This window comes from Patiria miniata, unplaced genomic scaffold, assembly GCF_015706575.1.
Source record: "Patiria miniata isolate m_02_andy unplaced genomic scaffold, ASM1570657v1 HiC_scaffold_25, whole genome shotgun sequence".
Classification (NCBI taxonomy): Eukaryota; Metazoa; Echinodermata; class Asteroidea; order Valvatida; family Asterinidae; genus Patiria; species Patiria miniata.
The window spans coordinates 7,374,580-7,392,374 of NW_024037064.1; the positions used below are offsets into that span (position 1 = coordinate 7,374,580).

A 17,795-nucleotide genomic window follows, 5' to 3' on the forward strand; every position below is an offset into this window, starting at 1 on the left:
AACTTCTCATGTTCTGTTCTTTTCTGTCTATTCCTCTTTCATTTGTTCCTCTTGTGGTCTTCATACAATCCTTTTCTTCCAAGTTTTGTTTCTGTTGTGTCTTTCTCTCTGCTGCAGTAAGTTGCAACTTGGCTGTACATCTTTCCTGAAAATATAAAATATTCAACAGAATTATTCATAATTTGAACATGTTTACATTAACACAATTTTACTTGCTATTTTTCTAGCAATACCAAAGTTATCCAATTTACCAACAACAAAACAAATGAAATAAGTTAGCCAATGTTAAGTAATAAATAGGGAATTATGAATATCAAACTATTTGGGGCCAAACAATAATTCAGTTCTCACAGGGAAGACTTCCCCCACCCCACCCCATCAGAATGGACAATGATAGACTACTAATGCCCAAAAGCAAATCAAATATATTTTTCATTTTATCAAAGGGTTACAGATGTCCAAATTAAATTTTAAAAAGACTTGTTTTGTAAAAAATATATAAGTTGATCAGACAGTGGCTTGGCAATCAGTTGCATTTTGGTTCAAAGAGTTTACTACTTGTATGTGTATGGACTTAAATAACATGTGTACTTGCATTTTCCTCAACTACGGACTGTGCAATAATGTGACTGACATTACGTTACGCTAAGAGATTGTGACTGCATGACATTACATGTGGCCGACATTACAATATTTCATGGCTGGCCTATAAGCATTACCACTAAAATGTAAACAAAATGATATTTTTTTAAAATATACTTGTCAGAAATCAAGCTAAGAAACTTTTAACATAATTATTCATTAGTCAAAAAATGTAGGTACATGTATTTACAAAGAAAAAAGATCTGTTTTGGTGAATTATAAATAACTAAATTTGTATCTCATTTAACAAGCAAAGTCTGACGAAAATTAGCAACTTAAAAATAATATCTATTTTCACAAAGACGCCCTAAAAATGGTAACAAAATATTGAGAAAAATTATTACTGAATAGATAGCAAAAGACTAATACAAAATTCCTTACCAGTGCATCCATAGGTCATCATGAAGTCATTGCAGACTTTGATGTGATGGTGTACCGTAACTCACAAAATAGTGCGCGCATGGGACGAAACTATTTCAGTTTTAAAAACGCCAAAATATATTGTGTCACTTCAGCAAATCAGACTTAAACAAACCGTGAAATAATTGTCTGTTCTTGTGTCTCCACCAGCATGGAATTGCCCATATAACCTTTTGTTCTCATTTAACAGCCTAGTACATTCTAAATAGGCCCAAGGCACCTTGGATGTAGTTTCTCTGATGTTTGATGTCCTCACAAAGTGGTGCAGTTTCAGGGCATTCCAGCATCAAGAGCAACGTCTTCTTGGTATGAGCAGGAAAACCTGAAATTCAAGTTGAAAAAAAAAGGAAAATTGAATACAAATAGCATACTTGTATACATGCAGTTTATGATTACTTTTTGCAGGCTTTTGTAGCTTTTGAGGCTGCACTGATTTGGGAGATTGACTATATGTAGGGAGGAGTTTTGAAGATAGAATTTAGAATTTTAGCTTCCTTTGCGTTCACATCTACAGCAAAATTTTAGTATGAATTTATCATCAACCCATAATTCTCATAAACATTGTTGCAAAAGCAAGTACTCAAGTATATTGAACAAGTTCTTAGCTCACCTGAAACACATGTGTTCCTCTTCTTGTGGTTCTGATAACAGACGTCTGATGACTTACTCAGGTTACTCAGGTCCTGTCTTATCAAAGACTGTGCAAAAAATGAAATATAGATTAGTTATGGAATTACTTGTGAGGCTGTAAGACAATAGTGGTTTATTATCTGAAACAAATAACTGACTTTTAGAGTCAAGTAAAACGGTACACAAACACTATTTCATACACGTGAGCACACAATGGAAAGTTAGAGAATGATGTGAGTGTTCACAGAGCTGGAGCTGGCATTGTAATCATTGGACCATGCAATGCGGGTAGTGGTGTGTACGTGTTTGCAGCCAAAGACAACAATCAGTTGTCATCCAGGGAGTCAGTTCCCAACCAGTCCACGTCTCATCTGCTGTGCCACAGGGCACTGTGTTGGGCCCTCTCCTCTTTTTAGTCTATATCAACGATATTGCCGAAGGACTGAACTCGAATGTCTGCTTGTTCGCTGATGATTGTGTCATTTATCGCAAAATGACATCTTCATCTGACTGCGATGTTATTCAGCAAGACCTGAAGACACTAGAGGAGTGGGAGCAGCACTGGCAGATGTCATTCAAACCAGAAAAATGCAATGTGATCAGATTCACCAATAAGAAAAACATCATCCACTCTTCATACAAGCTCTCTGGTCACATTCTGGAATCAGTTACAAGCCACAAGTACCTTGGCGTCCACCTCTCATCGGACATGAAATGGAATACTCATATCAATGCAGACACAGCTAAAGCTAACAGCATGCTTGGTTTTCTTAGACGCAACTTAGGTTCAGCCCCACCCAAGGTTAAACTCCAAGCCTATCAAAGTTTAGTCTGTCCTCATCTCGATTACTGTGCATCAGTGTGGGATCCCTTCACAGCCACCAATAAACAGAAGATGGAGACGGTTCAACGAAGAGCTGCCCGCTTCATCACTAACACATATACATGTAGCTGGGACAATTCTACATCTGTTACTGCTCTTCTTGAAAAACTGGAATTACCCACCCTGGAAAATAGGAGATACGTACAGCGCCTCACAAACTTCCACAAAATCTTCAATGGATGGATCGACGTTAACGTTCCACCTGAAATAACCATTAAGCAGCCAGAAATAACAACGAGACGCTCAAAACCCAACTACCTTCAGATCCCCTTCACCAATATCAAAGGCCTCCAACACTCATTCTTCTATCAGACCAGCAAGGACTAGAACGACCTCCCTCAGCACATTACTGGCATAGGAGACACCAATCAATTCAGCGATACCCTTAGATCCCTCAGCACTCGTCAATAGCACGTCCATCCCTTCCAAGCTGAGTGATGTTCCTGTAGGAGCTTACAGCTATATCAATCAAGATCAAGATCAAGTGAGGGTACGAAAGAGGGCTGATTGAAATTACCCGCTGCAGTCGGTTCTCAACAAGAGTAAAACTCTCGAGCCGCGGCACGCAGAGCTGTGGTAATGCTTTTGGAGCGTATCTCCTTTCCCTTGTCTGTACGTGTAAGTACTGAGCTGGAACAGCAGCCCCTGAAAGAGATACCCAACAGGCGAACCACCATCCTAGCGTGGGACCCAAGTCCCCCTCCATAGACCCGCTCATGAACTGAATGGTGCGGCAGATGATAGAAGTCAACTGTATGGTGGAGACACCGCGGACGATATTGTCAGGTGAAGATGAAATGCGTACGGCTTGCGTGACTGTTTGACTGCAGCATCCCGGTTGGGATCCATCAGACCTACACCTTTCTGTATAGACGTCGCAAAGACGTCCTTGGTGGTGGTCCTCATCGGAAGGATGCAAACTGTCTGCACCAACCTCACCACCTCTTTGTTTAGCCACTTCAGACTTTTCTTCTGGCAATTGCTGACACGCAACACATACAAAGTGCACTGTTCAATGGCAGTTTGTAGCACATCCAGCGTTTGCCAGAGGCCAGGAGAGAGGATTCTACCTTGCGCAGATCTTCTGTCATCTTGGCCACCAGTGCCTCAATCTCTTGTCGCTTCTGTACAACCTGATACGGATGCCGAGGTAGCAATATAATGCTCCTCCTCAGTAGACATGATTGAAGGAAACTAAAGGATGTAGGCCTATACACTGCTGGTGTCTGGTCAGGTCTGCTGCAAATGGTAGCTTTCCCAACACAAGACACAATTCCAGCCACTAAGTGAAAGAATAGGACAAGAATTGATTGCGCTGTCCGGAGATCTTCAAGGCTGCAGATTTGAGATGGACCCGTGCCTGTAACGATGGAGTCCAAAAGCCGTAGGAATGATCTTGAGTACCACGTACAGGTGTTGGCCTGGCCCTTGTCCATATTATGGTCGCCCAAGGGTTCCTGAGCATTCCTCCACGAGTGTTGGGCACTTTCCCGGTCACTTCCCCAAACCCTCATCTGTGATACGGTTACGTAGAGGGGTTCTCAAGCATGCACCCACAAAAGTGTTGGGCCAGAGCCAGAATCCTCCCCTTATCCGCCTTACTGTTGCCCAAAGGGGCGTCTGATGAGTGTTCCTTCGCAGAGTGTTGGAGATTGGCCGTGTAGTGATTCTTCTCCAGCAGCTTGTCTCCAGAGTTGTTTTCCGTCATCCAGGTCCAAGACCCTCAGATGTTTTACCATCACAGGGAACGTGGTCGATTGCTTGAATGACTGCAAGAACGATGACGTCCTGCGGACAATGTTTGTATTTGCAGTGACAGCTGGTTTATTTCTGTGTGAAGAAGTTGCACTTCTGTCAGTGATGCAGGGGTGCATGTAGATGTGACTGAGTTGACCCTGACTGACTGCTGTGGAGCAGCAACATCCATTATTCTGTCTGCAAGTTCAGCCAACTGTTCGATTTTGACGATTTCACAAGTAGGACATTTTGACTGAAGAAACAACTTGCATGCATCTACTTCAAGCGATCTCCAGTAACTGGGTTGGCTGCATGTCACTGAGTATACACTTGCTGAAACCGTTTTTAGTTTTATTATCCGGAACAAATACCTGACTTTATGAAGCAAGTGAAATGGTAAACAAACGAGATAATTACACATACACACAGAATGGAGAGTTAAATAATGAGTGAACTTTTTCACAGAGCCGTCTGAAGAAGGTGCACTAACAATAACTTGGTTACTACAATGTTCAAGCAAGGATCTGATCCATTAATGGTGCCTAAAAACTCTACTGATCCATTTCAAATAAATAGTTGATAACAACCACTTTGAATAAAGTTTATGCAACTGATCACTGATGCAGGCAGGGATGTGAAGTCAACCATTAATTTTATCCTTTAAATTTATTAGTTCTTGAGTTCTGAAAAAACATTAAAACTACATTCTAAGCAAACCAAAGGCATCGTCATTTTGTCAAAGACACCAAAAACTGACACTCGGTTTTCACGAACTGAAACCGGTCTTAATGTCACCAGTTTAAAGGATTCTAATTCATTTTTTGCGTAAGCCCACAAGTAAATGGATGGCGTAAATTTGTGTTGAACCCTTCAAAGCGTTTTTATATTGCATTTCCATCACATGCTTGTGTTTCATTGGGTAAAAACTACATTATTCTATTACGAGTCAGTGTACTATTAAAGTGCGTGCACACACCCCCATGTCAGTTTGTGAAACTGAAATTATTGATAACACGGTTTTCAGGAACTGACTCCACATGCGTACATGTCAGTTTGTGAAAACAGTGAGGATTTACCTGATGTGTGATGTCACAAAGTAGTGCCGTGTCAGTGCATTTCAGCATCAAAAGCAGCTCATCTTTGAGGTCCAGGTATTGTGAAAACCTTGAATTGGAAATAAAAAGCGACATTAAAATTAATTATATGTAAGTATAGGGACCGTACACGAACCAACACGCAATCGCTCTTTTCGGGAGGTATATAACAGGTGTTTCCACATGTTATTGATCGTCAATGAATCTAAGACTTGTGAGTCATTTATTCCTGATATAATGCAATCCTAAGCTGGCTGTTTTATCAAATCCTGCTTCATTGATCCACACTGGATCTGTCTCACACCTGTTAACCCCTTGATGCTGGTATTGTCAGCCACGGATCAGCGGCACTTTGAGTTTGAATGTGTACATGCAGGCATTTGGATATTGCCCATCAATGAATGCAGCAGGAATGCGGCCACAGCGTTCCCTGGCTCATCACCCTTCATTGAGCTGCAGTCACCGCCGTCAGCCAGCGTTAAGGGAAATGATCACCTGTCTTTAGGTTCAGGCATTCTCCTGATGACAGTCACAGATCACTGACTAAATCTTCAAATCTTCAGAACCACTTCTCTCTTTAGAGACTGTCACTTCACATGCTGTTCATATAGAACTTTTCACTAGTGATTTCTATCGTATTCAACATCACCTACCTAGGCAGAGTCAGCATCCAGGATCTCTAGTAGCTACCATTAAACATCAGCGTTGTTAACTTGAACTTTGCTCCTCCACCCCTAGCTACCGACTTCCTCAACGGGATGTGCTCTAGCGCCCATCGCATGGCAGATGGCAGAGAGGTTGGAGCAAAACTACTTCACTGAAACATCCGTCTGTGGTGGCAAGAAATTGGAGATGCAGTGGAAGACCAGGAGACTACTGGTGAAAGATGCTGGTCATCACCTGGCTGTCAGCAACCTCCCTATGGATGCCACAGACAAAGAAAAGGAGACAATACCATCAACGCATGTCATTTGTAACCAGCATGCTTTATATGCAATTGTTGACCAGCTAGGAAGGCAGCTGCAGCTTGCGTGTGTCACACTTGATCGGCAAGTTTCTAATATTCAAACATTCATTTAAGTGCAGTTTCGAAATCATCAGTTTGGAGTCATTGGTTTGTAGATCATTGCTGTGCTTTTACAGTCATTTTCCAATAATGTTGTTTGGTTTTTAATTTTTTCTTGCTGTCCATTTATCTAAGTCTTAGTTTTTTTCAATATTCTCCAAAAATTGTATCCAATTGTTTATTATTTTTATCCTTGAAAGTTTTATTTTTCTCCTTGGCAAATTCATTTTAAGTTTTTAATTCGTTGTTTGATCCAGATTGAGATTGCTTTCATGTATTTCAGAAGACTTTTTTTATTTAAGGATACAAATTGTTTGTGTGTGAAAGATCTCCTTTTTTATCGGAATAAATTAAAAATTTAAGAAGTCTATTTGGTTTCCTTGATTCCTGTTCTTCTTTGTCCCAGTTTCTAAAAGTACATCATGACATAATCATTCAAACCTGTTTTTTTTCTTAGTGAGCCATTTTTTGCCGTTACACAAGTATCAACCATCTTGGACTGAGAAAATATCACAATTGTATGTGTTTGCATGCAGTTAAAATAAATATATTGACAAAATACCAAACATTTAACTAGTCATAACCTAGAACAACATTCTATTTCAAACCTGAAAATCTAGCTTTCCCACCACCACTTTCCAACCACCACTACTTCAGAAAGTTCCGATGAAGGTTGATTGGTCAGTCAGTTGTAAATCTACTCGTGAGAAACGCTCTCCTCTGCAAGGCTATCATGCTGTCTGTGTGGTCCACCTGCAGAGGAAGATGTGAGATAGAAACAAAAAGGCATATCAGAGTCAAGTCAACTTGAATTGGATTGAGAACAGTGGGATCTTATAATAGTGTTTATCAGACAGGGCTCATAGTGGATCATCAGACAATTTCAGAATTTGAGAACATCTCAACTACAAAGAAGATATTGTATCCATCACAAATAAGACATCAATGTTGTAGTTACTATCAAGAGGACATGCAGACTTGAATTGATCTCAAGAGATTATGGAGACTATAATCCGATGAAAACATTTGAAAGCAGTTTCTGAGGTGGAACCAGTGGACACTTTCAGGGCATATGCACAATCAGCGAATCATTCGTAGTTTGAAAAAAAAACGTTTACAACTTGCAAAACTGTTCTTCAAATACACATGTGTAAATCTTTGTGACAACAGCAGAGAGTCTACTCTCTACCTTGGAAGTCAACTACAATTGCTCCTTGATTTCAAAGCACAAATGCAAAATCAGAGACCTTATTAAACTGGTAGTTCTTGCTAACAATGACTGCGGCAGATCTTGTCTCCTGCGTGTTTCTCAGAGCCCATACTGACTATCAGGAAAGGAAGGAAAGAAAAACAAGAAATTCATGTTTGATATCTGAAGGAAATAAATGATCAGGGCTGAGAATGACCAGAAAGCATAATTCATGATAAACGAGGGAGTTTAAATAAATTTGCCAAAATGCACTGCGAAAACCAATTTGGAGCCATCGATTACGTCGAAAATAAATTTCTTCCCAAAGTTAGAATGCATGTGAAAAGTACAAAATCTGACTTGAGCATGTATTTTTGCTCTGACAAGGACCTCTGAATTGGCAAATGTGCGATCATAATTTCAGCCTTTTCTTAGGTTTATTCGTTCCCTTTGCTGTCTTGAATTGATCATCTTCAGTCAGATGTTTTGCTCACCTTTGGTTAGAATGATTCATTGTCACCACAACAAATTCCTCTACAGCCTCTCATCTCCAGTGGGGGGGGGGGGGGGGGGGGAGGGTTAAACTGCAATAACAAAATAACTCGCAAAACAACATTATCCAGTGGCAAATTGGTGAATTTCCTTTTCAATTAAACTGGAAACTGTTCAGTTTAGAAAAAGTTTAATTTGCTGATGCATTTTTAAACAGACTGACCCGACAAAATCAATTTTAAACCGTCTCATGCAGAGCATCAAAAGCCATTAATTTAGAATGCACTTCAAAGTACAGAATTTGATTTGTTCACGGACAAATGTCCAATCGTAATTTCAGCCGGTTTGAAGATGTTTCTCCATTCCTTTTGCTGTCTATAATGGATCAGTTGCAATGAGATGCTCACCTTGGATTGGACGATTGGATTCCCCTGAAGTCGTTGGTTCATCGCTACTTTCCCTCTTCTCTCCAGTAAGCTTCTCATCCGTGGTAGCGTGTACCTTGCAGTGTTATCAAAAACAAAACAAAACAATCATTCAAGTGGTCAAGTTTTCAATGTTCATTTTGCACACAAATCTTGTCCACAATTTTGTACTTCCAATTATAAACACAAAAGGAATTTTATTTGTGTTGTTTTACTTATTTGTTATCTTTATTTAGCGTGCCCAGAATTTTTAAGCTATAGATTCAGAATGCCGAGTTAAAACTGGAGTGAAATTTTGAGAGGTGGAATCAATTTCAATTTCAACAAAAAGGGCCTTGCTTTACCCACTCTGAACTCCAGTCAGAAAAAGAGGAGGAGATTGTTTTCCATTGTAAAAAAAGGTTTTAAAATCTTTCTCCAACAGAATGCTTTGGTTTACTTGATGGAAAAAATAATAATCCATGAAACAAATGGAATGTTTTTTTGGAGTCTAAAATTAAAGTCCATTTTGACTGATCAGCAATAATTATGTTTGTTGAGAATTTATTTTTCAAAAGTTGCTTATTAAGTTTCAAATTTCTTAAAAAATTTATTCCTTCTTAAAATCTTACCTTGTTTTTAGATGTAACCCTTCTGGAAGCACATCCTGGTAAGATTAGTTTAAACAGGGCCACCACGTGAAGGTCCCAGGATACCAGCCCCAAACACGCTTTCAGTATCGTCAGGTCCTTTGCTGGGCAAAAGGCCGGCCCCGGAGGGCCATGCACAGTTGCCGACTGTCCGGTACGCCCACCCAACCCCGAAGGATCAGGAGAGTACCCTAACCTATATGCGTGCCCCCCTAAGTCCATCCCCCATTACGGGTTCATGCGGTCTGATAGGAAGTAGCAGCGTTTGCCGGCTGTGAATACAGGGCCACGCCCCTATAAAGAGGGACGCACTACCTGCTCCTTTATGGCACGGCATCCTAGGGTTTCCAGGCCGCTGCGTAGGACCCACGCCCCACGTGAAAGGCGGACCTTCCACGCGGACGCAACCCGTCCCTTGAAACTGGGTTTGCCCCGCACCTCAATCGGAGAACCAGTCCAACTCCGATGACCTGTGGAGAAACCACCACCTACACCCCACACAAACCACCACCTACACCCCACACAATAACAAGCACACACCCACCACCAACCAGTACATCACAAACACATATTTCAACCACCCTGGACATTCTTATTGTTTAAGTAAAACATTAATCAAAATGTAATCTTTAAAAAAAATAATAAAAAAGAACAATTTGGGCTGATGGGAATGTTTTCCCCCAAACTTTATTTCAACAAAATCCTGAGAAACAAATTGGCTTTTGTGCTTATTTCCAAAACTTCTTTTTCACTCAAATTTAAGTTACATATATATGTACAAGCACATTTGAATTTTTTTTTTTGTGAGAGAATTTTTATTACAAAATTGCTAAAAAAATGCCGCGCAAATTGGTTCACATAAGATAATAATGTACTGCAGTTGCTTTGACTTATAGAATCAGGATAGATTCAAATTTGCTTGCACATGAAAAAGTACAAGAATTGTGGTTCGACTTACTCTGAACAAAACGAACGACTCCACTGTCACAATCCGGGGGGAACAAGTGCATGTGGCCTTGAGCTGCAAAGGAAATGGTTACCTCACCTCGGTTAACATGCAACCTTGTTTCCCCTGCACCGATGATTCCGAACAATCCAACGAATGACTCCACTTGCAAAAACTGTCACAATCCAAGGGGGGGGGGGGGGGGGGACAAGTGCATGTGGCCCTGCAAAAAAATGGTTACCTCACCTCAGTTAACATACAACCTTGTCCCCCATGCCGACGATTCCGAGCAATCTATCGAACGACTCCACTTGCAAACTGTACACTTTCACAATCCAGGGGTCTCTTGTGCATGTTCAGGTCTGCAGAAAATCAATGCTAATAAATTAATGTTTGTTTAGTTTGAAGTATTTTCCTTGTATTGCCTTTGGTCAAATAATGAAAAGCTGAAATTTATAATATACCAGATTCATTATATGTGCCATTTTTACACTTAAAAAACAGATTGGTGAACATAACCAATCATTGGTTGAATTAATCAACAATTGTTAAATATGTGTTGAACTAATCGGGTTGGTTGGATACATTTTAACCCACATTGGTTATTTAACCAATCTGTTTTTAGAATGACCTATAGTGTCATGCCCCATAACATGTGTTAATTTGTGAAACAAACCCAAAGCTAGTTAAATGATGCATTGCTATAGCATCAGCAAAATCCTTTTTAAGTATCTGACAACTAACAATGATTTTTTTTGGGGGGGGGGGGGTTACCTCTGAGGTTTCTGAGTGATACAGGCATCCACAGGTAGCGAGGATGGCGAATTCCACTTCTCCCAACATCAGAAAGTCACCAGAAAGTCACCAGAATCATTCCACTTCTCCCAACATCAGAAAGTCACCAGAATTCCACGTCTCCCACATCAGAATAGGCAGTGATCCTCAAAGTTCCAGTTGGTCCTTCCAAACAAGCATCGTCCTTCCAAACAAGCATCGTCCTTCCAAACAAGCATCGTCCTTCCAAACAAGCATCGTCCTTCCAAACACGCATCGTCCTTCCAAACACGCATCGTCCTTCCAAACAAGCATCGTCCTTCCAAACACGCATCGTCCTTCCAAACAAGCATCGTCCTTCCAAACACGCATCGTCCTTCCAAACAAGCATCGTCCTTCCAAACACGCATCGTCCTTCCAAACACGCATCGTCCTTCCAAACACGCATCGTCCTTCCAAACAAGCATCGTCCTTCCAAACAAGCATCGTCCTTCCAAACACGCATCGTCCTTCCAAACAAGCATCGTCCTTCCAAACAAGCATTGTCCTTCCAAACAAGCATCGTCCTTCCAAACAAGCATCGTCCTTCCAAACAAGCATCGTCCTTCCAAACACGCATCGTCCTTCCAAACAAGCATTGTCCTTCCAAACACGCATCGTCCTTCCAACACGCATCGTCCTTCCAAACAAGCATCGTCCATCCAAACACGCATCGTCCTTCCAAACAAGCATCGTCCTTCCAAACAAGTGTCCAAACAAACTTCCAATATTGCATGGAGTTCAAGGTAGGCATGTTCTTCAGTTGTGCTTCCAAGACGATTGTATCAAGTTATGTTGCAGTTTGCAACGAGTTCGCACTGGAGAAACGCAATACTCAACAAAACAGTCATGTCCATCCTTTGTTCCAAACTGGTCAGATGTGCAGCAGTATTGCCTGTACTGTTAATGTCCAAAGTTCATCCAGGGGCAACTTATAATTGGAGGTGATTTTCAGAGTTTCTCCATAAATGACTCTCACATTTTACTGCTCCGTACTGAACATTGTCCCAAGTATGTCAAGGGCCAACTTGAGTAAATGTCCTATACCTCAATTTTAAATCATGTGGTTATGGCAAACAAGAAATGTGAGTTACCTTGTTTGTAATTACAGTTTTGAAATAAAATTCTTTCAGGTTTATGCCTCATACTAACTAATCCTTTCAAACATTTGTTTTTATGAATGTAGTTTTTAAAGTGCATTTTTAGATTGAACACATTCTTTATTGTTTGGCTATTTATCATTTATACCATTTTCATAGAGAATTTACTTTCATTAAAAATGTTTGTCCATTTTCAACATTAAGATTGCTTTTTAAATATGTCCTTTTTTTTTAGATAATGCGCTGAAAGAATTTGTTTAAAGCATTTTCATTTTTTTTTCTTGTTTGTGCTCATTATTTCAGCCAAATGTAAAAGTTGACTCAAATTGTTTACATTTCAATAAATTGTGTAAATGCCAAGAACTGTTTTTACTGGCAATCCAGCTTTGAAAAACTAAGATAATGCGCAAGTGAGGTTCCCAAGAAGCGTGGAATATTTGCCCAGTCCTTGCAACATTTGGACAGGTCTGGTTAGTGGTTAATTAGGTGGTTTATGTCGTCAGTGCCAGTGGTTAATATGACTGTCTGTCAATGGATGCATGCAGATGATTGAATGACTTAACAAATGCTGCAAGGGTCCACAGTTTTACACAGAATAGTGGAAACAAAAATGACTTTGGCATACTTGAATGCTATCACATTGTAGTCAAAACTGGATTGCCATCCCAAGTGAGCTGCCTCACATCTAAAGCTAAATTTGACTTTTATTCGCTTTGTCCTTGGGTTTTGTTACATTTATGGTTCTGCTGATGCTTTCTAAATTAACTTAAAATCAAGTGGAAGACTTAGTTTTAGGCACTGAATATTCTTAAGTCTAAACAAATTTTGATTTCATTTATTAAAGTGAATTAAACATAGTTATACATATTTGAAGTTTAAATTTACTTTTATGAGCACTAACCTAATGTTAAGGTTAGGTTTACTGTGCAACTTTTTTTCAAGTTATTTTAAAATTGAACTTAATTAGTTCCAAGCATCTACGTGCTCGAGGTCTAAACATCACGAAGATTTAGTCCATTTGTTAATGTATTTGGAATCAAATCACTCATTTCGGATTTCAGTTTAACTACATAACTCATAAGATTATTTCCATGCCCTAAGAAGTTGGCCCTATAGACTTTACTGGAGCTTTGTTCTAGAGCATATTAGTTCAATGAACAGAGTTGAACCATGACAAACCGAATGGCAAGGACTTTGAAAGTTGGGCATTCCTTCAGTTGAAGATCAGCTTTGTGTGGTTCACATAAGCATTCTTGACAGCATCCACTTCATTGGCTCTGAGTCTGACTGTCATGATAACCACCTGTAAATAACAAGAGTGCAACTGATCAGTTTTCAATGGCAGACCTGTGAGAGCTACCATTCAGTACTGAACATTCAAGAGACATGCAGGCAAATAAAATAGACATTTGAAGGAAGTGTAGAATTATTTAGCAGGCTAGATTCAGCTGCCTTTTTTTTTTTTTTACAGTAAACAAGATTTAGCCAGATAGATTATACGTACAGCGCCCCCTTTTGACACATACTAGTTAGCCTACTTTATAAAATGTATCAATCAAATTACCCACATTGTTTGTGCATGTGCAAGACCTGTGGCCTAGTGGATAGCATGTGAATCTTATGAGTGAGAGATCCCCAGCACAGCAGGGTTCGATTCCAAGCTCTCAACATTTTCAATTTTTGTTCATCCCAAAAAATTAAGGATATTCTTTAATTATTTTAAATCGACTAGAACTCTGACATTTAACTACCCATTTCGGAAAGATTTCCATATACGAAGTTCACTCAACACTCTGTGTACAAACCCTATGAGAGTGGACTGAAAAATTCTAAGTGTTTTCTAAGAAAATGCTTGTATTTTCTCGCTGCTCAAATTGACTTTGATGACATGAAATTGCTATCTGGGGGCTGGTTAGTCAATACAGAGGAAAATTAGTGAACTTCGCATATATATGGTAATCTTGCCCCCATTTCTTTTCTCTGATTTTTTCTGATTCTTGGCTCTGGAGGATTTTTTTTCAAATGAACCCTAAAGGGGCCGGGATAGTTCGACCATCTCTCAGCCGGGTGGGGGGGGATTCCCCCCCCCCCCCTAAGATCTCGGCCATCGAATGACGAAAAATTTTGAAACTCAACACATGCATAGAGCAACTCTTCCTAAACATGCCCAAGAAATTTCATGACTATAGGTCAAAGGGTTTTGGAATTATGGCTAATTAATTATTCAAATGTATGAATGGAAATTCTGCTCAGTGTACACGACGTATATGCGAAAATTCAGTTTTCACAGCGCATAGCGCCGGAAAATTTTTCGCTACGTGCCAACCCGTGGTCTGATTTTTATGTGTTTGGTATCAAAAGATGCGCAAAGCTCGAGGCTAAAAAGTCATAACAGCTCATAGAAGCTATCGCGGAAAATGTTGAGGGAGGGGCGGATTCCGCCCCCCCCCCCCCGGCCCCTTTTGGTTTAAAGGGAAATAAAGTCCGAAATTGTAAAATGGTCAGATTCCGTCTCGTGAATACAAAGTCAAAATGACAATGTTGTAGCGGTACCAGACTAAGATCTATCACAGTAAAAATGTAACTGTGCATGTTCAGTGCTTATCTGGCAAAATATCGTTTGCTTCAAGAAAGCCGGCGCCGGCTAAATATACTCCCACTGCCATGGGCGTCGCCAGGATTTTTTCTAGAGGGGGGCAAAAATTTTTTTTGCCAAAAAATGCTTGTATTTCTCAACACATTCTGGATTTATCAGTTTTAGAGGGGGGCAGGGACATTTTGCCCCCCCCCCCCAACTCATTAAATTTACACCACTTTGTCTTCGCGCCTCTTTTTCTTTTCTTTTTTTTTCTTCCTTTTTTTCCTTTTTTTTTTTTTTTTTTTTTTTTGCTTTTCCGGGGGGGGGGGCAAGTGCCCCCCCTTGCCCCCCCCCCCCCCCTCGCGACGCCCATGCCCACTGCCAAATTTGAAAAAGTCTGGGGATTAAAATTACTGTTTTTATCCAATACCAGCATGCATTGCAAATGTCACAAATGTTTATTTTATCCTTTACCCCTCCTGCCCCCTTCCATATAAACCGTTGGTACCCCCTCCGCAGTCAAATTTCTGAAACCACGCCCATTTCCAGATTCTCAGAAAATGGAGAAAATAACTCACGGAATTCCTTCTTTAAAAACTTAGGATTTCGGACCGTGTTTTCAACTGCATCAACTTCAGAAGTATCAACAGTAGTTCAGTCACTTCCACCTAACTTTCCAAGGCCAAATGGTTCACATTCAGACCAAAATTGGCAAACTTACTTCGACTGTTCTGACGTTTTTTCGAAGTCCTCCACCATACGTGCCCCGCCAATTTACGAACGCGCAACGAACCACGTGAGATTGGATGGTGAACAAATCCGTGGTCCCTGTACTATTGCAATGATTTCAAAGGCATTGGGGGACGCGAACCAGTTATTTGTGCGGCGCCTTATTCATCAATGAAAATTACCCGGCATTATTTTGTGGGGTAGTTTTTAGTTCCTTTTAGCTTGGGGTAAAAGTCGGGTGTATTTTCCCCTTCTCATTCACAGTTTTTGTTTATCATCTTTTTAAATTCTCGCAATTTTTATTAAACATTATTGGAGACATGTATCTAAGAAAAGATCGTCTGAATAGTTTGCTTTGTTTTATTTTATTTTAAACTGAGTTCCCTTATTTTTGTATTGATGGATGGGTTCACCCTTTCCATTAATTTGGTATAGCCAGGACTGAGCGGAATGTATATGTAAATTAGTACAGGTGCCAGTGTCTTTTCTTTCATCACGTGATAACTGCACCCCCCCCCCCCCCCCCCCCCGCGACGCCCATATCGAAATTTCTAAAAGTGCCGCGATTTCTATATTCCTCTATTTTAATATTTCTCTATTCAATATATATTTAATATCTAATATTCCTCTATTTAATACATTCAGCCATAGAGGGCGGGCTTTCCATTGTGCGGCTAAAATAAACTTGTCCTCTGATAACCACCTCCAACCCATAATAGAGACAGATAATAAACTCTACAAAAATATATTTTTAGGGAATATGGAAGGGAGGTCAAACAAAATGCGCATTTCTGTTCTTTAACAAAGTGGAGTTGTTTTTGGTAGCGGGGTCTAGACGGCAAGTATAGTTAATTCATGAAAGGGATGAAGGGGGGGGTATTTGTTGTTTACATGTTCCATTTTTTGGTGTTCATTGGGTGCCAGAAAAATATTTTAAAAGGCTTTTTGTTTTCAAATAAAGAGTCACCATGGTGTCGCTAATCCCACAACAGCAAAACACAACAGGTCCACGCCAAAACAATGTAATGAAACAATGATTAATTCAAGACAACTTCAACTTATTTGAAGTCGTCTTGAATTAATCAAAGAAGCTGTCTTGCAGACCGAAGTGGGGGCCACCAGAAATGCCTTTTGAGATAAATCCACCAGGGAACAAGTGAAGACGACTGTTTTTAAAACGAAATTGAAGTCTATTCATCCCCATTGCCACTTAATAATACAAAGAAAGAAAAGAAAGGAAACACTGTGCCACTCCCATAAAATGCGATCTAGCCCCGCCCCTCCACATAAGGAATTGGCAACAACTGGCCTGTCGGTGACCCCTTTCTTAATCCCCCAACAATAAATGCTTCTGGATCCACCAGTGATTTAGCTGTCTAATCATTTTTTTTAATTGCATGAAGTAAATTTGTGATTGTGTTGATATATTTTCTAAGGAATTTCTTTGGATATCCTCATTATGAAGCCTGCATGCCTGATTACAAAACCCAAGTGGTGACCCAGCTGTAGAATTCAGAGACGGGAGATTGGTCCATCACTGAGGGAGGAATGGAGGCATAACACAACAATCATCTAACCTCAAAGATTTCTCCTTGATTGACCCAAGTCATTGCATGCAATGATTTATTACACGATAATAATCATACAAAGTACACAATGTCAAATAACAATCCCGGACGTCTTAAACTTTGCCCAAAATATCTGGAAAAACAAAAGAAGAGATCAGAAATGTTTCTGCACCAATAACAAATAATACAACCGACTTACAATTCCAACATATCTCTACTCATAGTTAACAAATAAACTTACTTCCGCCAAACGGTGTAAATATCAGATATTTAATTTTTATTTTCAAATTAAGACAAGATAAGTTTGCGGTAACACCATGTGAATAAATCTCTTTTGTGAGTATGTGTGGTTCTGAAAAGAACCGGAGGGACTCAACGTCTCGAACAGTATGCTCTGCCTGTCGTCAGGAGAATGAGGGATTCCAACGATGATGAGATGTTATAAGGATGGGTGCGGTGAGGCGTGACAAGGATGCAAACTGGTGAAGCTCCAAACCAGTGCAGCTGAGAAGGATGCAAGTTGACTGATTTATTCACATGGTGCTACCGCAAACTTATCTTGTCTTAGTATCTTTCCACCATGCAAACCTTCAAATCATATTTTCAAGTTAAATAAACAAATTGACTGTAGCAGGATGACCGTTCCGGATTACCGTACCGGAACAGGAATCCGGAGGTCAATGGGTCAAACCAGCTCCAGTCAATTTCTTTGTTCAACTTTCACGTTATTATAATGCACCGAGTCAGTTCTCCTTTGAGGTTTATTTTTATGACAGAAACCAAACTATCCAGAAGTCAGCAGATATCCTGACTTGGAGTCCGTGCCCGAGTGATGACCTTATCTTACAGAGTTG

The 17,795-nt window shown here is 40.1% G+C and overlaps 1 protein-coding gene across 12 annotated transcripts; it reads right to left on the bottom strand.

The window, feature by feature from the left end:
• Positions 1–202: 202 nt before the first annotated feature.
• LOC119733206 lies at positions 203–9,923 on the bottom strand. Of its 12 annotated transcripts, none has more exons than XR_005271701.1 (9): positions 9,190–9,322; positions 8,561–8,654; positions 8,156–8,209; positions 7,720–7,793; positions 7,081–7,225; positions 6,060–6,325; positions 5,389–5,476; positions 1,673–1,760; positions 203–1,384 (listed from the first exon to the last, which is right to left on the bottom strand). XR_005271701.1 is itself a non-coding variant. In XM_038206793.1 (3 exons), the coding sequence occupies exons 1-3, from the start codon at positions 9,427–9,429 to the stop codon at positions 8,241–8,243; spliced, it is 339 nt and encodes a 112-aa protein (XP_038062721.1). In that variant the 5' UTR covers positions 9,430–9,923; the 3' UTR covers positions 8,225–8,240. The 12 variants fall into 12 exon arrangements, 1 of the variants encoding a protein (XP_038062721.1); XR_005271699.1 differs by having other exon boundaries at positions 7,720–7,797; XR_005271704.1 differs by lacking the exon at positions 8,156–8,209 and having other exon boundaries at positions 1,673–1,749; positions 7,720–7,797; positions 9,190–9,337.
• Positions 9,924–17,795: the final 7,872 nt, after the last annotated feature.